Source organism: Rhinatrema bivittatum, chromosome 5 (genome assembly GCF_901001135.1).
Source record: "Rhinatrema bivittatum chromosome 5, aRhiBiv1.1, whole genome shotgun sequence".
Taxonomy (NCBI): Eukaryota; Metazoa; Chordata; class Amphibia; order Gymnophiona; family Rhinatrematidae; genus Rhinatrema; species Rhinatrema bivittatum.
Window position 1 is genome coordinate 46,099,952 of NC_042619.1, and position 26,594 is coordinate 46,126,545.

At 42.9% G+C, this 26,594-nt stretch overlaps 1 protein-coding gene across 2 annotated transcripts in view; it reads right to left on the reverse strand.

The window, feature by feature from the left end:
• NOX4 (NADPH oxidase 4) overlaps positions 1 to 26,195 on the reverse strand; it is a 318,054-nt gene extending 291,859 nt beyond the window's left edge. The window contains exons 1-2 of one of the 2 annotated variants that reach the window (XM_029602293.1): positions 25,413 to 26,195; positions 24,815 to 24,910 (exon numbers count right to left, since the gene is read on the reverse strand). In XM_029602293.1, coding sequence (XP_029458153.1) covers positions 24,815 to 24,910; positions 25,413 to 25,469 — 153 coding nt within the window. In that variant the 5' untranslated portion in view covers positions 25,470 to 26,195. The remainder of the gene's footprint in view (positions 1 to 24,814; positions 24,911 to 25,412) is intronic. The other variant, XM_029602294.1, reaches the window with a different exon arrangement.
• Between the last annotated feature and the right edge of the window lie 399 nt (positions 26,196 to 26,594).

Below are 26,594 nucleotides of genomic sequence, written 5' to 3' on the forward strand. Positions count from 1 at the left end.
ACGGCTGTGTATTGCTGAGAAAAAAAAATGACAGGTAACTATAGCAAACGGCTCTTGCCTTGTGACCTCACCACTTTACTAGAACCGTGTCAGTGCCAAGGCAAGACAAGCTGGCAAGAAAACTATGCAGAAGACAAATCGCAGAGAAGCATCTTCCTAAGCTAGCCTTTAGCTGCTATCTGCAAATGACGCTGAATTCCTCCCACTGTTTACTCTGAGCATGTGTAAAAAGCTGTTGGCCAAATTTTAAATGCCGGTGTGCATAAAAATCAGTACTTACTCGCGTGGCCGGGGGCCTGCGCACACCGCTTGCATTTTCAAACGGGAATGGCCATATGTTTAATTGCCGATATGCACACAAATGCCAGACCCTTAAAAAGGGGCGGGCCAGAGACTGGTCAGGACAGTAGCCATTATCAGCTGTCATGGGGAAGCATGCACCAGCAGCCAGCCGGTGCACATAAATTACTTCTGCTCCCGAGGAGCAGCAAGTAATAAAATTAAACAATTTGAGGAAAGGTAGGTTAGGTTTAGGGGGGTGGGGAGGAGAGGGGGAAGGGAAAGGAAGGTTAGGCAGGAGGTTAGGAAAGTTCCCTCCCAGTCCTCTCCTTACTGGGAGGGAACTGGGAAAGGCCCGATTGCGTCATCACACGTACTTTGCAAATATTCATCCCCTTGCACCTTTTAAAATCTACCCCATGTGTATTTCCTCTCTAGCTCCTGGCTGAGAAGGACATGTGCTCAGCTCTTTCAGAGTTCAAAAAAAAAAAAAAACCCACCACACCAACTTTGAAAGCTTTGGACTTGACTGCTTCTATGTGCTGCAGTGGTCTCACTCTCATTGTGCCAAAATGAAAGGCAGTACCTGCTGCCAATATTGATTTTTTTTTCTCTGTACTTGAGGAGGGTCAGGATGGGAGAGAGGGCAAGCAATTGCAGCAGTACTAGTGATTTTTTTTTTGTCTCTGTCTGGATACCAGTGAGGTGAGCAATGCATACTCAGACTGAAGAGAACAGTCATATCACGCTGTCAATCTTTTTGGTGCTGTTAGCATTTAACAATTTTTGTGTGAATGGAGTCCGACAACACTAGTTTACAAGATACAGCACATAAACACTGTATTGTGTGTGAGAGAGAGAGTTCTCCAAACAGATTGGTACTGTGAGTTGGGGGTACAGTAATATCATTAAATAAATTTGTTTGTAAAAATCCAAACCCCTAGTAGGCAGTACATGTGAACAAATTCCTTTATGAATGTAATCCACTTTGAAGCACTGAAAAAAGTGCAAAAAGCAGAATATAAAATCTAAATAAATAAATAAAATGTTAGGAAAAGGGAGAGGAGAGGATGTAGTCAGGTGTACAGCATGAGGTGCAGAGGCAGCCCAGCATGATAGCAGTGAAAAATGTCAGACCTCCCCCAAAATTAAAGAGAGACTTTTTGGGCCACAAAATAGCAGGAGTGGAAGTTAGCTCAAAGCCAAAGAAATTGAAATTTGGAAAGAATATGCCATCGCCACCTGGTCCTGTTTGGAGCAGAGGGAAAAGGCAGACAGTAGCAGGGTAAGAGTACAGACTGGGGCAGCAGAAGTACAACAGCAAAAACCAGCTGCATACTCCTCTGCATTTGTTATTGATTCTCAGGCAAGGGAGGTGGTATTTCAACAACTGATTCTGGGTCTTGAATCGAACTAGTAGCTGAAAATAAGTTGGAAGGAAAAGTCAGTAGCATTTTAACTTCCACTTCAGAGAGGAGGGGAGACAGATGATGATGCTGATAGTAATGACAGCAACCCCCAGCAAAAGCGGGCAGCATATGCCAAGAGCTTGAGCGATGCCAGCATCAGCCCCTAAGAATATAGAGAAGAGACTGCAAAAGACATTCCTGATCTGGAGGCAGATTAAAGTAAAAGGATGACCCATCTTTTACTCTGTGTATTCACTGCAGTAAAACTATCAGTCATGGGAAGAAAGGGGGACATCTGACAACTGCTGGTATACAGTATCATCTGCAGAAGCAGCATCCAATAGCATTGGCAATAGGGGAAGGTGGCAGTTCTAGCCTGGGGTCCCTTCTGCCAGTCAAAGTAAAAGCTAGAGGAAAGGGATTGAAAAGGGAAATACTTTTCCCCAAGCTGATCCCACGGCCCCTACCATTAGTCAGGTCAGCAGTTCCCAGTCATGCGTCCAAAGCGGCAACCTACCATAGACAAAATAGGGTGGTGTTCCTTAGCACTTTCCTGGGGCAAAAAGGTAGGCAGCTTTTAAAGTAGTAATGTGGAGCATCAAGAAAGTGACTGCCCTTGAATATAGCCCCTGAGTGTAGGGGAGAACATGGGGTTTAAGAGTCTGCTGCATGTATTAGCCCCTACTTACAAAGTCCTCTCTAGGACTACATTTAGTACGAAGGTCATCCTCAACCTGTATAACCAGTGCTATAGTCACATGCAGGCACAATCTAAGACAGAGGGAAATGGTGTGCATTTTACCAGGAATATCTGGACCAGCACAAAAGCTAGGTACATTTGTCTCTCTCATTGGGCTCAGAAGGAATCTGGCCAGGACAGGAGCTGGCAAGAGCTCTAGCAAGGATGTAGCATCAGGGTGCAGGTGGGCTTTGCTGCACATGCAGTTGATGCATAGCTCCCAAACATCATTGAATATTCTATCATCCATAGAATAAATAAATAAAATATGCTGGAGAGTTGGCAGCTAGACCAAAGATCCAGGTTTCTTTGTGACAGTCGGTTGTGCAAATATGATAAAGGTAGTAGAAGATATGGGCTTTCAGGACATGTATTACTTTGCACACTAGTTGCATCTGCCAGAGAGAGGATGCCCTGGGGCTGGGCCCAATGATGACAGGAATCTATTCCTGAAGGACAAAATAGAGAGGTGCAAGAAAATAGCAGGGCATTTACATTGAAGCGTGAATGTGAGAAGCAGGAAGAACTGAGGATGCCTCACAAACATCTGTTCAAGATGTTGGCAACCACTGGAATTCCATTTACAATGCTACAGGAGGTTAGTAGATCAGCAGACACCCCTTCATGATCTGTTTCTAGCAATAGGAGATATGTGTGGTTCGTCCCCTGAGCATCATGAATGGATAGTGTTCAGGATTTATAACTGCTATCTGAAGCCAATCAAGGATATATATATTTATTTATTAATTTAACAGCTTTTCTATACCGATATTAGAGTGCACATATCATATCGGTTTACATCTGAACAAAAGGTGGAAAATACAATGAACAAGGAGAGGGGAAGGGGAACAACAAGAGTAACAAGTTGCAGCAAAGGCATTGCAGCTAGGAGGAGGCTCTGAAAGTGAGCCGGAAAATTAGAAATGGAGGGTTAACATCTTAACATGGAACGGTGTAAGGTTATCTGTAAGGAGAGGGGGGTGAAGGAGACGGTGGTGGTGGCAGTGGTTACACGGGCTAGTCAGGGAATGCCTGGTGGAAAAGCCAGGTCTTTAGCATTTTCTTGAATTTAAAGGGGCAGGGCTCTAGGCGGAGGTTTGTAGGTAGGGCATTCCAGTGAGTGGGGCCAGCAATTGATAGGGCGCAGTCCCTTGTTGATGTGAGGCGGGCATTCTTGAGGGGTGGGATGCGTAAGGTACCTTTACGGTTTGTTCTGGTTGGGCGGGAGGAGTGTGCGAAGCGGAAGGGTTCGCTGACCCAGGAGGAGTTGCTTTTGTGGATGGATTTGTGTATGACAGTGAGGGTCTTGAATAGGATGCGTGATGGGATAGGGAGCCAGTGGAGGTCTTTTAGGATGGGGGTTATGTGGTCTGATTTGCAGCTGTTCCACCACCCCTGAGATTTTATTCCCAATTGCCTAGTTTATTTGTATTTACTTATTTTGCTACTATTTAGTTTTGTATAGCTGAGAGGAATTTCTCACATCATGGTGTTTATTCTTGTAATAAATTTAAAATCTTTATAAATTAAAAAAAAAAAAAAAGAAGAAGAATCTGATTCACTATTTAACGAGAATCATAAAATTTTTACTTCCTAAGTAGTGCATGCAGCCCCACCCAAGGGTGTGGCCTGTGAGGTAACAGATCCCTTCAGAGAGGTACTGTCCCTGTGAACCAGCCACACGCACACTTAAATACAGCAATGCTGCTTTTATTATTGCAAAAGAAACTACACCAAAAGCTGTGCATAAACAAAATGTTTAACACATATACTAGTGCTAAAATCTATAAATAGTGTAAACAGTGTTAGGATAATGTACCACATGAACCAATACACGATTTCATAATAAAAGTTTAAACAGTTTCACAGGATTTTGCTCTGAAAAATATTAACCATTAAAGTAGTAAATCTTTGTATTTGCTGGTACCCAGGCCTGGCATTCCTTTGAATTACCAGTGAGCTCACTATATTTCCCCCAGGCATGGGGTATACCACTCCGCTAATTGCCGTCCCCAGCATTGTTCATGCATAAGCAGAGATAATTGCTTCTCCCCACCCTTTCCACAGGAGTGCACTCAGAATATAATATTCCTTGACTCCAGGAAACAGCAGCCATATGAAGGGCCCTTGACTTTCTAGGAGTGGCACACCATAATGTAACACTATGGTGTAGCATCCAGGATGAGCAAAAGGAGGAGTCTCTTCACCCTGGGGGTAATGTGACATAGCAAGATTATGAAGGGTTAATGGTTAGACAACTCACATTTGGGCTGGTTTGTAATCCCACTGTTTATGCATCTTGCAAATAATTCACTTTCTTTGACGTAACTAGAAAAGTCACAATAGGGTAACAGCAGCTCAAAAAAAATAGATTAACCCAGAACCCTGTGCTCCATGTCTCCTCCCTATCACTGAGGCACAAAACTACTCACACATGGGTACGACTGGAGAGAGAGAAGAAAACTTTCAGCACAGCTCTCAGGAATCCAATAAGTCTACTGCAGCTGCCTTACTCTTCTGCTGAAGGGACAGATAAAGCAGCTTCCAGCACAACAGCAACAGTAATAAGCTCGTTTGTTCTCTGTGTAACTGATCAAAGTAAAGAAGTTGACTGTCCAGATCCCTACATAGATTAGGAAACCTCGCCCCAGACAGAGCAGCCTGTTTCTTCCCTCTTCCTCTCTCTCAGTCTCTCCAACCAGCCCCAACTGTTTCAAACAAACACTCTACTTCTCTCTTTTTCTTTTGGGTCTTAAAATCAGGTGCTCTATAGCAGGATACAGTAATATGAAGCAACAACAAATTAGGGCAGCCATATTGGGGAGGTCTACAGAGCAAGATATTAGGATATTACATATATATTGTAAAACACAAAAACAAAACCCAAAAACACAAATGCTGGCCCTTATTAGCATCTTGATTCAAGGAAATTCAGAACCCAGGAAATTTCTACTAGAATTATATCCTGTGTTTAAAAAAAAAAAAAAAAAAAAGGCAGCTCAATGATTCTATACATTTCTTTAAAAAAAAAAAAAAAAATCCACTTTGCATTATTTTTATTTTTTTGACCAGGTAACACTTAGAATTGAGGAATACATGTTTTATTTCATTACAATGTACATGGCCCTTATTACTTTCACTATATACAGAATCAACCTCATGTCACCAAAACATGAAATTGGGTAGAATGAGCATACTAAACATGAACACTCCTCAATACCAGCTCAAAACTAGGGGCTAGATGTCAGAAACTCTTACTCAGACCTCAGTCAGTAGACTGTCCCATGTCAATTTCCTCAACAGGGTCATTTGATGCCATTCTAGATTGAAGATGTGGCACAGTTCAGCTCCCTCGGCCTTGCACATTAAATCATTTTTAACTACCCTACTGTAACAAACAAGTTCCAAACAGAAGGGCCATGTCCAAGAAGTTTTTGCCAGCAATCTGGGTGGACAAAACAAGTAAAGGACAGCGTGAAAACAAAAAACGGCCCCGGACAAAGGAAGCCAGACAGAAGAAACAAGAGTAGGAGAAAGAGTGGCCTGCAGTGCCAATTCCAAGATAGCTCACTCCAAAAGATGTTTCAGAAATCTTAATCAAAAGTATAACAGCTAAATAAGCGGTCGTAGTTGAAAAAGTGATGACACTAGTGTCTTTGGTGCAGGACGTGACGCAAATAATTGAAACTGAAGTATGTGTAAAGGAGGTGGAATTGGCGGTCAACCAGGTGAGTGCAGTGCAATGTGCTAACAGAGAAGCTTAAGGATATCGAGAACCAGGGCCAGAGAAAGGATATAAGAATAATTGGACTAGTTTTGGTTGTGGAAAGGAAAGACCCTGTAAACTTCTTTTACAAATGGCTCCCTGAAATTTTAGAGTTGGAGCAAAAAAAAAAAAATGGTATGGTCAAACTCGAGCATGCCCACCATGCACTAGCAGCAGCTCCAGACCTGGGTGGCAGACCAAGGGCAGCAATAATTCAATTCCACAGCAATGCAGATAAAGCATGGGTGATGGATAAACCCAGACTCCAGAGAGAGATCTAGTATAAAACATTCAAAATTTGTATTTTCCAAATAATTTTCTCAGACCATTCAGAGGAGAAGAGCAGCCTAAAGCATGAGCTGAGCGTGAAAAATGTGCCCTGTGCCATGCTTTATCCTGCTCATCTCTAAGTCACTATGGCTAATAAGACCCACATTTTTGAGACAGTGGACGTGGTGAAAGACTTTCTGAAAGCTAAAAATGGAGAAAACATGGACTAATTAATACTAGTCGCCAGTTGAGGTGCCAGACTGTGATGCACGGAGAGTTATGAAATAGATCAAGGGGGAAGGAAGGGCATAAAACTATCCAGGCTGTGGTGGAGAATGACCCCCATATTTGGGATGGTTGAGAGAATTGTTAGGTATTTGTTTTAAGTTTTGTATCTTTTATATTAGCAGCAATTTTTTCTTTTTTTAGATACCGGGAATTTTGTAGGCCATTGTCAGCGGCCTTTTCAGTAAGGCATATCAAAGAACTGTAGTCAAGAACATTCAGCTACATGTCCGGGGGGATGTGCAATGCATGCTGTCCCTCATTGTTAGTTTTGTAAATAGCCCTGGAGGTGCAAGAAGACTCAGCGGATGCAATCTATGGGGTGGAGTGTTCTTACAGGAGGCTGGGGTCCCTGTGGCAGCAAAGTTCACTGGTATTACGAGGACCGCAGTAGAAGAAAAAATGGTTTTATTCAGATATTGGATGGTCCGTCTCATGATGACATCCAGTCTCATATACCAGGCTGTTGCGTATTAGAGCTGAGGAATGCTGATGTTTTTAATAATTTTGTTTTAAATTTATTTTTGAATATTAACTTTTACTTGTGCCAATTTGTTTTCGGATTCTTTTTCAGTTTTTTCATGGGTTTTGTTTTTATTATTTTTTTTGCCTTTTCTTTCTCTGAGTTCAAGTGGTACTCTGGACTCTAGCTGTGTCAGTGGAGTCTATTGCTTTCCCAACTCAGCATGTATAATTCTAGAATCTGATTTACCTCTGCAAGGACTAAAGGAAAGGAAATTATCTGGTAAGTATAAATTTCACCTTTTTTTGATGCAACGGTACAAGGTGCCTAATCCCCTTATACCAGCCCTGCCTACAATTCCAACCTAAAATGCAATACCAATAATATAAACAAGCATAAAAAATAGGTTTTAAAATAAACAAATCCATTGCTAATACTTATAACAATATCAGTAAAGTATAACAATCCCATCCTTCGACTAATTTTTCTCCCTGAGGGCCAAAACCATGTAGCAAACAAAACCTAGTCCCAGGGCTCTGCCGACTCCTCACTGCACCCTGGACCTGGAGACCGGCTTAGGGTTGGAGACTGGCAAGAACCTCATGCTACAGCTGATGGTGGAAACGGAAGATATTCAGCTGGGCCAATTCTTCACCAGTACTGACAGTTAATTTTTCCCTCTCTTTAAAAGATCCTTAACCATGTCTTCCTTAATTCTTTGCCAATATTTTTTCAGGAATATAAATCAGGCTAACTACCCATATAAATAGATTTCATGGAAGCTTTCTAGCACATTATTATGAATAATAATTATAGGAGTCTTACAGCAATGTCTCTGTTCCATAAGAATTATTTGATTATTGTCATATAGAACTGGTGTCTTTTTAATTCTAATTCTCCCTTCAGTAATGAGCACGCTCTCCAGGGCCGACTTCCGTGCTGGCTTGTATGCTTTCATAAAAGGGTAACCGTTCACAACGGGAGATTTGCAGTGCTCTGTGGTTCTTCAGTGGGTTGCCATAGCAACCCCAAATCAGCTACATTGAACTTAATGGAACTACAACAGTTTAGAACCACAACAGTTCACCACTGCAACCTACACTTAAGACTGCAGTACCAACACAAATTGTTAGCAGTCTATAGCATAAGGCAGGGGTAGGCAAAAATCAGTCCTGGAGTGCCACAACCAGGTCTGGTTGTCAGGACATCCACAAGGAATATGCCTCTATTGTATGCAAATATATCTCATGCATATTCCTTGTGGATGTCCTGAAAACCAGACCTGGTTGTAGCATTCCAGGACCGGAGCTGCCTACCCCTAACATAAGGTGATTGAAGTTTGAACACACAATGCAGAGTCCGCACTGCACTGCTGACACAGAGTAGCAGAAGCTTGATTCAATAAGCATTCTTTTAAAAAGGTTAGGAAAGCAGTTTCTGTTGAACGATAAGGAGAAATATCCATGAGCTCTGAGCAACCGCATGAGTCCCTCCTTCGAGGGATATCATCCTTAGTCCAATAACAGCTGTCATAACGAATGCAGAATCTATGAATGGGATTTCCTCCATTTTGCCTATTCCCCCTGGGCTCAGTGTACTAGAGCAGTGGATTATTCAGATGAGTATCTAAAACAGCAGAATATCAACCAAACAGCCTAGGAAACTGGAAAAAAAAAATCAGGCAGACAAATAGGTCAAACGAAAGAATTCATCAAGAAACAATTCATGTCTTTTATATCTGTCCCTTTAAATCGTATTATGCATTAATACACCAGGCCACCATAAAGGGCAATGAATACAGAATAGTTTAAAGGTCCTCCTAGTCGACTACAGACAGACTCCATTTTCTCCATTTGATCTCCTTAAAATGAACCTCAAGAGCCAAGAGCCTACTGGAACAAATGCCAGTGCAAAGGCCAGAAAGAGGTTGCAGCAGCTGTAATTCAAACACACCATTTCTGACATTAGTGTCCACTGCAGTGACTAGTCCAGTCTCCCATTCGTAGATAATAGTGTAAGTGTATTTTACTATTTAAGTTCAATTTATAATCAGTGGTCACTTCTCCTTCAAAGCAGCAACTCTCCTGTGCTTCCAAGGTTGAGGCACTCTATTTTTTTCCGTCAGACATCTTGTCCCAAATGTATATTTTTCTTGTTAGTGGTTCTGGAAGCCTAGAGGGCCACTGGTGAGGTAGGTTCAGCCTCCCATAACTTAAAGGACACTGGTTTTACATCGGACAGGTCAATCTGACGGATTATTCCTAGCTCATTTTATATGCGGCAGCATCAGGGGAAGTTCTGGCAATATTCATTAGTGCATTGAGGTTAAACAACATCACTAGCATTACCCAGCAATAGCTCCAATTCAGGCCATATTTGTAGTCTTTTTTTTTTTTTTTGGGGGGGGGGGGAGGGGGTTAGAAATTATAAGAGACTTCAAAATTCAGATTAGGAAAATAAAAAGGGGAAGTGAGGTATTGTTTGTAAGGGCATAAAAAAGCCATTTTCCACCATTGCATTTGTGAAGTAGTGGGAGAGGGTTCTGAAATTTAAGTCAGCTCTCTTTTTGAATAATTTTTCTGGTATTCACAAAACCTTTATATTATACACTGCTATAATTTGACAGGCTGTATTTTAAAGCAATTTGATCGTTAAGCTGATGTTTGACTATACTTCTAAGGATGTGGTTAAAAGAGATAGTTGACACAAGGCTATTTTTATTTGATATTTACTGGAAATCTGAGAGTTTCTCCTGAACAAGTGTTAAAATGTTCAGAAGTTTTAAATAATGATATAAAAGAAGATAAGAAAATCCAATAAGTCTTAGTTATGGAAATGTAGCAAGAGGGACTAGATTTTTTTTTTAAAGGTTTATATTGTTAGTATGATCTCTCAGTGATTATTTAGATTCCGTGCACAATGGTGACTGAATCTGACTGGCTGGAGTCTCATGGCACGATTATATAGAAACATGGAACAAAGAACCTGCTAGCCAACTGAGAACATTTTCGAAAAATGTAAATTACCAGAATCTCCTTCAACCAATAGCAGACGTTAATACATTTGACAGAGGTATAAATTAGAGCACTCTAGAACTTTTGAGCAGTCCTTTAGTGTTCTGAAGTAGCTTTAAAAAAAAAAAAAAAAAAAAAGAAAGGGTGATCTTATAAATCTTCTGGCTTCTTGTGTTCTGTACCTAATATGCTGACATACACTGGTTCTCGTCACCTATACTTTATGATAAAATGTTGTTCTGTCCCCAGCAGTGGGTATGTTTGTGTCTGTATATATACTGTGCTTAGTGTTGAAACCCCTTTTTGTAACCCATGATAAAAACCTGTGAGCCTTGCCTTTAAGGGAGCTTGCCCTTAAGAGAAGTTCCCTTCATCCTTTGCTTTCTCTCACCTGGGAAGAGTCTGTATGCCCTCTCAATCTAACTTGAGTCTTAAGTGCCTTATTGGCTCAAGGGACTGCTCTTCATGTTCCCCCGTGTCACACGGATCCTAGGCTCGCTACCATTGGATCTCGTCCTCTAGCCCCAGCTTGTGGGAACATTTCCTGTAATCACTCTCCAAATCTGTAAGTCAGTCTCAGCTATGCTGCCTCAAAGCTAGAAGTGCCTGTAACCTCTGTGATACGATTAGCTTTTTTACATTCCTTATCATCGCTTAATTCTAAAGATTAAATCAACTTCAGAACCCCTTAGTCTTCTTACCCTGCATCCCAAGAAACTCCGTTCTCCCTTCTCCTGCCTAATCTCCAGCTACAAAGGTCTTTGCCTGGGGTTATATGTTTGGAAGCAACAATTGTAAGTAATGGAAAATTATCTGTACAATAAATCATTTCAAATTTAAAGGATTGTTGTCTGAAGACTGATTGGGAAGGAAAGTTAGCTGTCTGGATAAGGGGAACTTGGATGTTTTTTTTTTTTTATTGAGCCAGCACAAATGTCTTTTCCAACATTTTGCCTGGAAATTCAAATAAAGAGTTTTAAAACAGGTGATCCAAAATGTAGTGAATTACTGGCTTTGACCCAATAGCCAAAGTAGTTAGAAAGTAGATCAGTATCAATAGTCCTGCAGAACTATATAATATAATGCATAGCAATGGAAGCCTCTGTAGCAAGAAAGAAACAAAAGGAATCCTTTTCATTTGCCATTAACAGATGCAGCCAGAGAACCTGCCAGTCACAAGGCATGGAAAAGAATATATTTCTGATTTCACTGGAGAAATGGTAAAAATAGTAAACTAAACCAGAAGCAGCACTGGATATTTTATGGTTGCAAAAAAGACCAATGTGAGGTTGTAAGAGATAATAAGGCCAGCAAAGGATATAATTAGCTTTTGCCTATTCTGGAATAGGCACTGGAAGATATTTTCCAGACACAGCAGAAAGAATGTGTTGATAAAGTTCCAATTAGTTTAAGATTTAAACATGTAAATTCTCAAAGGGTTACACATGTAAATTTCAGGGTTCATGCACGCCGCACACATTTTACAATGGGCGCAGCCACACGCATAAACCCACCGACGGTACATGCCAAAATGCCAGGCCAGCGCCATTAGCCACTGTCCTGGGGAAGCACATGCCAGCCCGAGTCTACTTTGGAGCAGCAAGGTAAAAAACAAAATTATAGCTACGAAAGGGTAGGAAGATTGGAGCGGACTGGGGAAGACCTACTCGCGTCACTGTGCATTGTATTTTAGAATTCCGCCCCCCCCCCCCACATGTGGGTGCCACCTGTCCGCACATGCATACATGGATGTTAAAATCCGCTGCGCGGATATCATATTTTAAAACACGCGCACGTGTAAAATAAAGAAATTTAGGGTAGTTAGCGGGGTTTTAGGGGTCAGGGCTAGTAGGGTAAAAGGGATGCATGTTAGTTAGGGGATTTAGGAAGTCCGCTCCTTTATGGGGCAAACTGGGAAGGAACAGGGAAATAGGCCCTAATGTGTCGTTGCACGCATCTACTAAAATCCCTCACTTACGCGCACGTCGATATAAAATTGTGCATGCATGCGTGCGCGGGTAGCAGATTTTATAACATGCGCGCATATTATAAAACTGGCGCGTCCATGTGTGCCCACGCATGACGCTTAAAAATCTACCTTGTAATCGGACAAAAGCCTTAGGAAATCAGGCCCTTGGATTGTAAGCCCTCTGGGGAAGGGAAATAACTACCGTAACTTGAGCTTGGCTTTGGAAAGGCAAAAAAATTAAATCCAAAATTCCAATGTGTTAAGATCTAAAGTGCTGTTGTGCTGAGGAGCTTTCATTTTATATTTAAAAGATATATAGTGCAAGAGTAATTTTTAGTCTCAGAACAGACTAATATTACTTTTGTTTAGTAAAGAAGCAACTAGAATGATATCTTTATGGATAGAGTTGCACCTTTACTAAGCAAAAGAGAGAAGGTGCTGCCGCAGTTATGCTCAGTGGGATAGGTTTTCAAGCAGTGTGCATTTGGCATTTTTATTGGTAACATGGACATGATCTTTCACTGTTTACCTGTGTGCTTTAAACTTAGCAAGAGACTGCCTGGGAAAGCCCCCCCTGCTACCAGGCCCCGGGGAAACAGAGCCGACCCAGGGCAGACTTCCACTGCTGAGCTGGTGAGAGAAGTGGCTATTACTGGGGCAACCTGCAGCCAAGCCACAGGAGGAGAAAGAGGCACTGTTGTGCCTGCTCTAGATGGGCAGAGGCCAGCTTAGATGTGAAGGAATGACGCTGAAATGGCAGAGAAGAGGAAGATTGGGGGTTAGTCTCGGAAAGAAGCCAAAGGCAGGAAAGCAAAGCAACATAATATAGCAACACAAAAAAGAGCAAGTCCCAAAACAGAGTAAAATTAAGAGCAAAAAAAAAATAATAATAATAATAATAAAAGTCAGAATTTTTCTCAGACTCCTAAATTTTTGGCTAGGTGTCTTTAAAACTAAATTTTCCATCCCAACCAATGACTCTCAGATATGTGGAAGATGTGAATTAGCTTCAGTGACTCACAGTGAATGAAGTTCAAATGCTATGAGGGAATGCAGTGCAAAAATATTGTGACGAGGAAAAACACAACTTTGAAGTTACATTTTTTCCTGATCTTTTTCTTGGGGGGGGGGGGGGTGAGGAAGCGGGGAGCTTATTGCTCTCCATCTCCCTACAGAACCCATCCTGGAGCAGTGCAGCCCGGAGGGAGCGAAGGGAGTCGGCAATGAGGAGCCTGCACAGCAGCACCAGAATCGCACGCATTCCGTGCAAGGAAAGCTCAAGCAGTTTCTAGTACAATTTTTATGGGAATTCTTGAGGTTTGCCCCTCACCATTCCCCAACCAGTGCTTGCTCACACACAGATTACATCAGTGCTGAGGAAAAAAAAAAAACATGTTTTAAAAACAACTCACAACCTTTAAAAACTATGGCTAGCTTCTATTATGACTTTGTCCCTCAGCCATTCTTATCCCTATATCTGTTTTCTGTTTCTCCCACCATAATTGCATTTCGTATTTTTGAAGGTATCTTTCATTTATTAAAATTTATAGGACTGCTCATTTTAGATTGTGACATCTAATTCAAAGCAGTGTACACAAAAAAAAAAAAAAAACCAAAGCATAAAATAGATAAGCAAAAACAGTCAAAGCTGCAAATACACCAGCTACAAACTACAGATATATTTTACAGGAACGGCAATTCTCAGGATCACCAGAACTCCTCACTCTTGCAGCCCTTACCAACTCACTCTCCCACCCTATCCCTTTCCTCCCTTCACCAAAACCCTCATCCTCTTGATCGTCATTCCCCATCTCTTATTACACCACCCTCCAAAACAGTAATTCCCATAACGTTTCTGTCAGCTGTCATAATCACAGGTAAATTTTTTTATTTTCTGCCTTTGGGAACTTCAAAGCAAAATTTCCTTCAGATACTGTAGGTATCTCTCTATCCCCAGGGGGCTTACAATCTAAGGGCTATGGGCCGGATTTTAAAAGGGTTACACGCATAAGTTATACGGTAGGGGGAGGTGGAGAGAAAGTTGCCTCCGAGGCCGCTCCGATTTCGGAGCGGCCTCCGAGGGAACGGGCAGCGCGTGTAGGGCTCGGCGCCCGCAAGTTGCACAAATGTGCACCCCCTTGCGCGCGCTGACCCCGGATTTTATAAGATACGCGCGTATCTTATAAAATCCAGCGTAGTTTTGTTCGGTTAGGTTAGAGGCATTTTGAAATAACCATGTTGTTAGGTCTCGTTTGAATTTCTTTGTTTCTGGAGTCAGTTATAGAGACTGGTATGGAGAGTTCCATAGTATTGGGCCTGCTATGGAGAACACTTGGTCTCTTATTTTTGTCAGACGAGTATTCTGTAATTATGGCACAGCTAATAATCCTTTGTTTTGAGATCTTAATGATCTGAAGCTTGTATAGTTGTCCAGACTCGTTAGAATGGATGGTGGAATGTATTAATGTTAAGACTTTGTAATTGATTCGGGCTTTAACAGAGAGCCAATGAAGAGCTATCAGCGAGTATGAGATGTGATCAAATTATCTTGATCCTGTTAAGAGTCTTGCTGCTATTACCCCCGATGCAGAAAAATGCCAGTCGCCCAATGAGCTCTTTTTAAAGTGGCAAATTTAACACCAACCCCGGTGCTGGCATTAAGTCATACCATGAGGCAAGGGTGCATGAAAAAAAAAAGAAAAATACCACACTCTTTGGTTCCTCCTACTTAGTATTGTTGTGATACTAAGATCTACTGCTTGTGGCGATGAAAATTAAAGGAAAATGCCAATAACCAAAAAACATTTCTGAGTGCACAATGCGCGCACACACACACACACTATGGGGTAGATTTTCAAACCACGCGAATTGGCGTACTTTTGCTGGCGCATCAGGCGCAAGCAAAAGTACGTGGGCTTTTAGTAGATACGCATGTAGCCGCGCGTATCCGCTAAAATCCTGGATCGGCGCGCGCAAGGCTATCGATTCTGTATAGCCGGCGCGCGCCGAGCCGCGCAGCCTACCCCCGTTCCCTCCGAGGCCGCTCCAAAATCGGAGCGGCCTCGGAGGGAACTTTCTTTTGCCCTCCCCTCACCTTCCCCTCCCTTCCCCTACCTAACCCACCCGCCCGGCCCTGTCTAAACCCCCCCCCCTTACCTTTGTCGGGGGATTTACGCCTCCCGGGAGACGTAAATCCCCGCGTGCCAGCGGGCCGCTAGCGTGCCGGGACGAGACCTGTGGGCGGGTACGGAGGGCGCGACCACGCCCCTGGACCGCCCCAGGCCGTAACCACGCCCCCAGGCCCGCCCCCAAAACGCCGCGCCGACCGGGCCCGCCCCCGACATGCCCCCCTCGCCAAACCCCGGGACTTACGCGAGTCCCGGGGTCTGCGCGCGCCGGTAGGCCTATTGAACATAGGCGCACTGGCGCGCAGGGCCCTGCTCGCCTAAATCCGCCCGGATTTAGGCGGATTTAGGCGAGCAGGGCTCTGAAAATCCACCCCTATACATGCTCTAGAGCGATGCTCTTGCACGTGTAAATCAACTGTGTAACCCCATCTAATATTTATATTACGTGAAGTTTAGCAGCTTCAGAAGTTAACTATTTACCTGTTCCACACCTCTCAGAATCTTATAAACGTCTATCATATCCCTCTGTCATCTTTTCTCCAAGCTGAAGAACCCGAACCTGTTTAGCCTTTCTAAATAAAGGAGCTGTTCCACCCCCTTTATCATATTTTATTGCTTTTCTCTGTACCTTTTCCAGTTTTGCTAACTTCTTCAGATGGGGTGACCAGAACCATGCACAGCAAACAAGGCACGTTGCAATATAAATCTATTAGGGTTTGTAGCCTAAAAAAAAAAACCCACAAGTTTTCCTTTTTTATCTTCTCACGGCTAGGCCATTTAGAAGCCATCCCCAGATCATTTTTTTTTTTTAAATGTTCGATTCCCTGTTTCATTAAAAAAAAACCAAAAAAAACACCTCAGAAACCCAAAAACCCTCCCCACCTTTTTCCATTTATTAAATATATTGAGGCCCCCCCCCCCCAACAGCAGACCTCCCTGCCCACTCTAGCCCTCCCCCTCTTGACCCCAACCCCAGGAATTACCAAAAACATCTGGTGGTCTAGCGAGGGCCTGAAAGCAACCTACTGCTCCCAGGCCAGCAGCTGTCAGTCAAAATGGCACCAGCCGCCCTTTGCCTCTAACATGTGAAAGGGGCTACCCAATGGCACCAGTAGGCCCTGTCACAAGATGGGGGTAAAGGCGGGTGGCGCCAGTTTGACTAATGGCAGCCACTGGCTTGGGAGCAGGCGGTCACTCCCGAACCCCTCACCGCTAGGGGTTTTTTGCAAGTCCTGAGCAGGTTGGTAGGGTGGGCTAGCCTGGGCAGAGGTGTCTGCAGGTGTGAAGCCTCAATATTTTAATAAATAGGAAAAACTAAGGCGGGTTCTGTTTTTTAAACTTGCTTTTATCAGCACACACCCCTCCAATAAAAGATAGGAAAAAGGAAAAATATGAAATTTTGGGTTTTGATTTTTTTTTTAATTCTGAAATGCCATGAAAAAGAAAATATCAGCATTATTTCCTATTTCATTGCAAATGAATGCCCACCCCTAAAATCTCTGAGAGGGGGTATGATACAGGTCTATATAATAATGAATGGAATAGAACACGTAAACGTTAATCAGTTTGCTCTTTTGTAAAGTACAAAGACCAGGGGACACACAACGAAGTTACTAGGTTAAACATTTAAAACTAATAAGATAGAATATTTTATTCAACACATAATTAAGCTCTGGAATTTGTTGCCAGAGGATGTGGTGAAAGCTATTAATATAGCTGCATTTAAAAAAAGGTTTGGACAAGTTCCTGGAGGAAAATTCCATAAACCATTATTAAGGTAGAGGTGCAAAAATCCATAGCTTATTCTTGGGATAAGCAGCTTGGAATCGATCTACCCCTTGGGATCCTGCCAGGTACTTGTGACTTGGATTGGTCACTTTGAAAACAGGATACTGGACTTGAATGACCCAGTATGGCAAGTCTTATGTTCTTATATAGAGGCTTTATGATATCCTCTATTTTATTCTCCATTTCTTTCCTAATTCCTAACATTCTATTTGCTTTTTAGACCACTGTCACACATGGAGTTGAGAATTTCAAAGCATTATCCACAATGACATCAAGAATTGTATACATATAATTGGGATTCATTTTTCTCTGTGTGCATCACTTAGTAATTGCCATATTGAACTTCATCTGCCATTTAGATGCCCAAATCCCCTGTCTAGCAAGGGACTTCTGCAGTTCCCTCATAGTCTGCTTGTGTTTTAACTATTCTGGAATATTTTTGTGTCATCTGCAAATCTGATCCCTTCACTCACTGCTCTCTTTTACAGATCATTAATGAATATCACAAACAGCACCAAGCCTAACTCAGATTTCTGGGGCACGCCACTATCTACCTTTCTCTAATGGGAAAACTGATAGTTTAGTCTTACTCTCTGTTTCCTATCTTTCTTTTTACCAGTTGCCAATCCAAGGTAGGACATTGCCACCTATCCTATGATATTTTAATTTCCAGAGTCTCCTCTCCTAGGAGACTGTCAAATGCCTTCTGAAAATCTAGAAAGTGTATACTATATCCACTGGCTCACCCCTATAGTATCCAATTGTTTATTTACACCTTCAAAAAAATCCAAAAGATTGGCAAGACAAGACTTCACTTTGCTAAAGACAGCACTTAAAACATGTTTACAGCAGTGAGAAAAGAAAACTGCCAATGCTTTAGAAAGCTGCAGGGGGCACGAGGAGCTGCTGGCAGACAAGGTCAATATATGTAGAAAAGTCACCACCAACACTTGATACACGTTACAATGTTTAATCTCCATCCTCTCATTACAGATCTCCTTGCCAAGGCAGCACAGCCTTCATTGGGCTCCAGGCATACACCTTTCCCTTATAAAAAACACACACACCAAGTTATCCTGCACTGCTAATATGTCCTCAACATCTCCCAACGCCTTCTACCCTGACCAGCAAGGTTACAGTCACTGGTCCATGGAGCCTCACCTCTCACAAACAAGGACTGCACCACTGGCCCTGCATCCCCAGCCTACAAAATGGACAGCCATCATTCATCCCACTCCTGCAAAACAACCAGCATACAAATTGATTGGCACAGTGCCATCCAGCCAGGATGCCATGCACTCCACCTGTTCTCACTAGGGAAGTGCAGCTAAAAGAAAAAAAACAAAAACCCAAACACACAACATGGAATGAGAGAGGTTTTTGGAATTTTTCCAATTTTTGTGATTTTGTTTCATTAATATTTAGCGTACACTAAAGTGAAATAGTGAGCACTAATACGAAACCAACACAAAAAAAAGTGCTGCACAAGCCTAATTCTCACTGCTTTGAACAGGATCCCCATGCTAGTACTCAAGGAGGCAACCAAGCCCAGCAACAGCCAGTGGCCTCATCTGCAGGTCAAATGGAAAGTGAAGCTACTCCTCCTTGTTGCCCTGTCATTCAAACCTATGGTTTACAATCCCCAAGGACTGCAACCTGGCCCTTCAGCAGCACCTAGGCAGCATGGCGTGAAATGAATCAGATTCACTTTTCTTGATTGGGCATCTAGAGAATTAGATAAAGGGCAGGCATTTGATGAGGTTTACTTGTGTGGAATCTGCCCCCGCCCCCCCCCAGTATTGAGATTTACCCAGTGCCAAGGGAAGGGAGGTGAACCCTGGAAGAAAAAAAAAAGTTATTCACAATGCAGATATTCCCCACCCTCTGCAATATCACGCCCAGGATACCCTAAAAGGAAGTGTCTGGGCAGCAGTGCACTCCCCAGATCACCCTGTAACACAATACTACACATTTCTACATATGACACATAAGAGGAAAAATTAGAAGCTAATGCGCTTGTGGGACAATAAAAAGCAGATGAAATACCTATAGCATCACAACAACAGAGCTGCCACTAAGTAACATATCCACCACTGATAAGGAAAGCTTAGGTGCCATGACTGGTCGAAATCCACATTGGTTAGAAAATCCAATCCATCATTGTCACTGCTATAATTAAGTTGTAACACAATTTTCAAGAATTGTTGTCAAATTAGATATTGGTATGCAATTAGGTAATTCTCCAATATCAACTAAAAGCTTCTTTTTATATTGGCCTAACACAGGCCACCTTTAACAGTTTAGGAAGCAAGCCATCATTCAGTGTCAGTAAGGGGTCTAACAAATGTTTCTTTCAGCACTCGGACCAGCCAAGAGGACAAGCAACAGCCAGTTGGCTTAAGTTAGGAAAGAGTGAAAAAGCACATTTGGTCTGTCTCTGGATAAAGTTCAGACCAGTCTCCAATGCAGACATTTTCAGTCCCTGATTCATCACACTCCATGTCGTTTTCCACATCTTTAAACTCCTTCAGGTCTTTAATGAGGGAACTTGCCTTCTCAACAAAATATCATGCAATCGTAATAACATTCAATTCTGCATTACTTGACTACCCGTTATCCTCTGACTATGGTTTAGTGATTGCTAACAATTCCAGTAGATGATTAAAGAAGGCTGCCAATTCTGATATAAAATATTGCTTCTTTGCATTATCCAGGCACACATTATAGTTTTTAAATAGCCACCAGTCGCCGTTTCATTCTGACTTTTACACCAGCGTCTTTCCAGGCATTTTAACTCGAGGGATTCCTTGGAGTTACCACAAGGCACGTCAAACAATGCTCATTTTTATTGATCTTTGTGCTTTACATTCCTTTGTGCTTTGTATCTCTATTGTATATTCAATATCTGGAGTAACCATCTTTTTCTTTAAGCCTCACTCAGACATGCTGCTACTGTGACCCTGGGACAGATGGGAATAGGAGGCCAAGACCCTCCAAAGGCAGGGAGCCACAGGTTAGAACACCTCTGAAGTGCATCATGGGCCGAGGTAATAAGCCGGTCTTTTAGAGAAGATTTCTCCATGCCACACCACAGCTGGTACGTAAAAGGGACTTTAGTGCAGGGAAAGACACGTTAAAACTCACGCTAGGATTAGCATCGTCTACATGCAAATCTAAGTTAGCAGCTACCCTGCAATGCAGGGAGGATTTCATTGCACCCACTTTTTTACCACGGGAAATTTAATTTCTGGGTCAGAGCTGGATTACAGCCCAGAGAAGACTGACTGAAAAGGCACATGCAGAAAAAGCATCCGTCCTGTAATAAGGCTGCACACAAAAATAGTGCACGGCGCATCTGAACTGATGCACTAGAGGGTGTAACATTGTTCGCCTTGCTGTTCCTGTATTTTTGTATCAAGCTTCCTGAAAGCAGTCTCCCTTATCAGAGACCTCAGGAGAATCACCTGCCCATGCAGGAAGCAGGCTATTCCAATTTGACATTGGCGTATTTGAGAGGAATGCTCGCTCTCCCTGGGCAGCTGGAACTCTTCATTTCTTTGTGCACTGGCATCCCGGTCTGCAGCCCATGTTTGGTATCAGAATCAAAGAAATGAAAAAAAAAATTCAGCAGCAGCAACTGCCGCTCCAGTCTTACACAGAGAAGTGATAACCAGGCGATGACCACAGCAGTGAGAACATTTTATCAGAGGCCCCAGCATAGTGCTCCTAGGTAATGATGATACAGTTAGGAAACTCTGTAATCAAGCAGAACATCCATGTATATGGGCTCCAGAGGATTTAAAAAAAAAAAAAATTGCCAGTGTTTTTAAAACATTATTGTACAAAATATGTTTTCTTTCTGTTCTTAGGGTTCTTCTTTCTGTTCTTAGGTATTTCTAAGAATACTGGCAATATCAAAGCTAACACACCAGAGAAATCCTTTTGCCTGTATGCATGAAAGCTGCCGGATTTAGCATGAATATGCAGTTCAGTGGCATAGCCATGAGTGGGCCCTGGTAGCCTCCTGACTTTTGGTTCAAGCTGCCACCCCCTAGCAGCAGGGACAGGTCCCATCTGAGTCAGCCCCTTCAAGGTGCAGGAGTAAGACGGCCCGGAGGCCCTGGAATTAGTGCCAGTTCATGATCCCCTGTACCTCTAAGAGGGATAACTTCAGCAGGGAAATTAATCTTTGATCAAAGCAATAATCTGCGTGCTAAAAAAAAACCGTGTGCTGGATTTGAGCTCACAGTTTTAACACAGATTGAAATTTTGTTTAACTCCAGATATAGGCCAAATGCACATTTTAATTTGGGAAGCTGGGGAGGGGGGGGTTAAATGGAACACAGGCAAAAAGAAAAGAAGTTTTCCTGTTGGTCAGATAACCGTGTAAGTCTGTACTTATCCAGTTAAGTGGCACAGCTAACAGAGGCCAGATAGACAAATAAATCCATACGATCAGATACATTGTCAGATAAGTCCATAGGTTTTAAATGGGTTTTTTTTCCTTTTAATACAGATATGAGGGATACCTTTGTGTGATTCTCAGATTCTGTGGTCTGTGTGTGTTTACAGGAACGTATGATGGCACAGGCTAGATGCAGATAGAGTGATTGGGAGCATGAGGTATGTCCGAGGATGGAGTTGGGGGAAGGGCAGGGACATGTACGGATTCCTTGTGGAGATGCACAGTGCAGGAGAGGCAGGAACAATAAGCACCACTTTTGAAAAGACAAATGCCACAGTGATTACACAACTGTATCTTTAAAAGCATTAAAGCCACCCAGACTACATTTTTTATTCCCTACTTTTCCTGAAGCCATTGTTTGGCTTCAATTCCACTGTTATGGATTAGAGTTTTAGAAACAAAAGCATGCAACTTGCTGGCTGACAGGATTTTCAACGGAGGAAAGAATCTCTAAACGCTTAAGGCCTCCGTCTGTCGGCAGCTGGTGAGGTGTGCATACGCATCAGTGCAACCCATCGGCCACCGCAATCGCTGGGATGGGGACTGGCCAGCTTGGCTGCAACTCCGTGTCCAGGGAGGTGAAAAGCTCCTGGACAACTCTGCCTCAGGTAGCATAGGAACCGCCTGGCAAGCTCAGGCCTGTGGCTGCAGGTAGAAATGACACGGTGCCTGCTGATGTGGAGGCCAGGTGGCTCACCCATGGAAAGTTCTCCCCACTTAGCTCGAGCAAGTTTCCTGCTTGCCATGATGGCCCCAGACAGGGCACGGCAAGGCCTGCAGCTCCAGGCTTTACTCAACGATGGGCAGATAATGCCTCTAATGTGAGGCCGATTCCCGGCAGATGGCCATGGGCTGTAATGCAGGGAGTACCGGGAGAGGTCGGGACAGGAGCGTGCTGGGGTCAGGATGGAGAATGGCATGGCCAAAGGGATCTGCGGAGTGCTAAAGCTAACCAGGGGAGAAAGGAGTGCTGGGATTGGGCTGAGGAGGGGGGGGGGGGGGCAGAGAACGGTGAGTCTGGGCCAGAGAAAGAGCAAAAAAAAAAAGTACTGGGGCAGAGGATCAGAGTGTGCTGGGGCTGGACTGCTAAGGAAGAAAAGGCGTGCTGGATTTGGATTTTGTGAGGGGGATTAGAGCGAGCTAGCAAGGGGTTAAGGAGTCAAAAGAATGTGATTAGATCAGGCTGAGAAGGGTGGAAGGCAGTGCTGGGGTGGATTGGGAAGGAGAACAGGGAATAGAGGCCTCTGGGAAATTTCTACAGGTTTCAACTAGTACAATAAAAAATGTCATCGTCCCTCCCATAGGAAACAATGGAAGATAACCGATTCAAAGGGAGCACCCCTCCCCAGATTTACATCTGCCCTGAAGAGAAGTAAATTTATTTGGGGTGTAGACTTCAACGAGGCTAATAACATAGGTAAAAGGGAGGGGGGCCTACTCCGTGTTCTTAGGTGGCAATGAAGCTAGAGCTGAGCCCCACAATCCTAAGAACAAGCCAATTCCACCTCCTGTGCGGGGACAAATCTCTTTTCTCAGGATGCTTGGAAAATCTTTGTTCTCATTTTCAACACACACTCAACAGCAGCAAAATATCTCATACAAAGCAAAACCCACTGTTCACCTTCCCAAGCCCAAAACCACCAGGGTGAATTAGCCCCCTAGTTAGTGACCAACTAGAATTTTCTCCTTGGTCCCTACTGCAAGAGAACTAGTTTGAAAGATGACTTACTAAAAACATTTCTTTTTTGTAACCATTGACAATTGCAGACAGATATGATACTACACATGCATGTATTAAGAAACCAGTTACTGGAACCTGAATGTATATAAAAAAAAAAATAATAATTCCCTGAGTCTTAAGGAAGACAGCAATCGTTAGCAAGCAAAAGATGTGGAAATGTAAGTCAAATATATTGCTAGCCTTCTTGCTTTAAAGCTTAAAAAAAAAAAAGCCATCATCATTTTAGGTATTATACAATACCGACATCTGTGCAGCCTCTGGGCAATACTTTTCCCTATCTGTCCGTAATCTTGACATCATTCTCGACCCCACTCCTTCCACCTTACCTCACATTAGAAATACTGTTAAGGATGTTAGGACCCTTGAAGCCTATAATCATTGCCAAATTTCCACACTGTTCTTCATGCTCTTTTTTTTTTTCCCCTCCCTTGATTATTGTAATTCCTCTTTACCCCAGTCTCCCATAAAATTCTATCCATGCTGTACAAATCATTCAGAACGCAGCCGCATGTTTAATCACTAATAATACCCCTCCCCATGCATCACCACATCACTCCAGTTTTAAGAGATTTACATTGGCTTCCCATATCTTCGCGAATTAAGTACAAAATTGCCATATCCATTCACAAGCCTTCTATATGACTCGAAGTCCCCAAGGATCAGCTCTATCCTAAGAATTCACACTCCCATTCGAACGCTTAGGTCCTCCACTCAGTTCTTATTCGATGTTCCCCCTCCCAAGGCAGCTGGACTAGCGTCCGCACGCAAACCCTCATTTTCAATCTTTGGGCCGATGCTTTGGAATTCACGCCCCCCCGGGAAACAAAGATATTTTTAAAAAGCATTAGAGACTCACTTATTCAAGGAAGCCATCCAATAGTCCTTCTGACATCACTTTTACCCTACCTTGCAGACAGATGTCTGTAATATTTATTATCTTAGTATGTTTTGTTAATTTATTATGTTTACTATGAATGCTTTTAGGGTGCCGCCCCCCCCCCCCCCGACCGTTGTAGGGGCAGGTAACAAATGCATTTAAATAAATAAGTTAGCAGCACATATAAAGGAACCATTGTGAACTGCAATGCGGTGACTGAAACTTAAAAGTTAATAGCTGACCGTGTTCCCGCCGGTCGTCCTCCTCCTGCCCCAGCTCCACTCACTCAGCCCTCTCTTTCATTTCTTCCTACATAGACTGAAGCCTTGAGGAAGGGCGCAGGGACTCCCAGCTTGTGCAAACTACCCCCCATCCCCACACCCCTTGTGTGCTTGCTCTCAGGAAAAAAATAAACAACTTACAGGCATGGAAAACCTTCAGCTTCTATTCCCAGGTTGGCAACTTTTTCAGCAGAACAAAGGAAAACTGAATCTAGCTAAATATTATTCTGATGGCCCTCAACTGCCAGTTTACAAGTGCTCTTAATTTTTTTTTTTTTTTTTTTTTTTTGTGTGTGGTGGGGGGTGCACAGGTTACCACGTCACAGCACTATTAACTCACCCCTAGCATCCGATGCAAATAGTAGTACTGTGGTCCATTGTAGTAAAGACCAAAGGTTCTCGCGAAGAGCCACACGTTAACACCCAGCCAGGAAAGCTGAGAACAGAAAGAAAGAGCACAAGAGAGACACACATCGGTGAGACTGCATGTACCAACCAGCACAGTAAACACCACAGCTCAGTTAGACGATTCAGCCACCAGATTAAAAAAAAAAAAAAAAGGGAATAGGAGCATAGTTCCACGAAAAGCCACGTATTCAATAACAGAGTTAAAGCTCCTTCCGGTGGGGAGTCACCGTACCTGTAAATATTATAATTGTTTCCTGCGCCCTGCATTACTGAACCTGATAAATGCCAACACAAAGGACTCTGGGTGGTCAGGTCTCATTGATACTATTGCATTTCGCAATGAAATCGTCTATGAAGCATGCATGTAGAAAGCCTGTCTATATGCATGGGACTGCTATGTTAATAACTGCAGATGGGAGCCAAATATCATACTTATGGACATACTTACACATGTGGCAATAGCATTAGAAAAGCCCTCCTTTATTAGAAAAAAACAAATAAAAAAAAAACATTTAAAAAAAGCATCATACCAGAAAGAGGTGCTTTGGCCCCTCATTGGATAACCAGCTTCTCCAACACAAAGCCATGACAAGAGTGAAGTTCCCCCACTTTTCCAGTCTGAGGGGGGAAAAAAAAAAGCAAACTCCTCTATTCAGTGCTTTTGATGCCTTGTCCCGAATGAAAAGGCGCCGCCCGCTTTCTCCTGCCTTCTGCTCTTCATGCTCGCATTTGCCCGAAGCCACCCCCTTTGAAATTGCGGAGAGCTCGGGGGAAAAAAAAACTGCCCTCTTCTTTCTTTGTTTCAGTCAAACTACCGAAAGAGGCTCCCCCACACACACAGCTGAGTCCGCGATGACTCAGGCTGCAACTTTCTTCCCAAACTCCGAACAGCTGTTTCCCAAACCTCTGCGACGATGCAAATCAAGTGGGCACCAGCGAGCCGGAAACAGCCTTTGTTTGCTCCATCCCACACGGCTTCTTCGACTGCTCCTGGACTGGAAGGAACTCATAACTAACTCTTAAAACACCATCAGAGCGCAACGGGCTTTGCCTCACTTTTTTTGACTTGGTTGCAAAAAGTCTTGGGGCTCCATCCTGCCATTTGAAACATTCCAAGCTCCTCTCACATTTAAATAAATCAGCAGCACCGTTTCCAAAAATACTTTGTAACTGAAAACTACCAAAGACTTCCTTCGCTCACAAATTCTTCTTGATCAAAATTACTACGACGTGAAAAAAAGTCTGTATTGCAGGGTTACACAAACATATTAAGCTCTTTTTACATTAATACATTTAAAAAGTAGCCCACTGCAGCCCCTCTTCCCCCCTTTGCTTTTTAACTTTTCTGAATGAACCTGCACGGGGGACAAGCCTGAAGGCTCCCTACATGTAGTATGGTAGCCCAGGAGGCACAAATTTTATTATTGTGGTTCTCAAAATGCATGTATACTGTTGTATTTGGGCACCAGATAGGATTTTATATACTGTGTGTATATAACTAACTTCATGTCAGCAGAAGAAAAATTGGTCCAAATTTTTTTTAACTCATTCCTCATTAAAAATACTATGAGTTGCATTTGCTAAAAACAAGACTGGGAATTTCCTGCCTAGTTTGTGCATATGCAAAGATGGTAAATTTCAGTTCTCAAGTCAAGTGCCATAAACGAGTTTCCTTTTCTGGATAGGGAAAACAAATAATGCAACTTAAACTG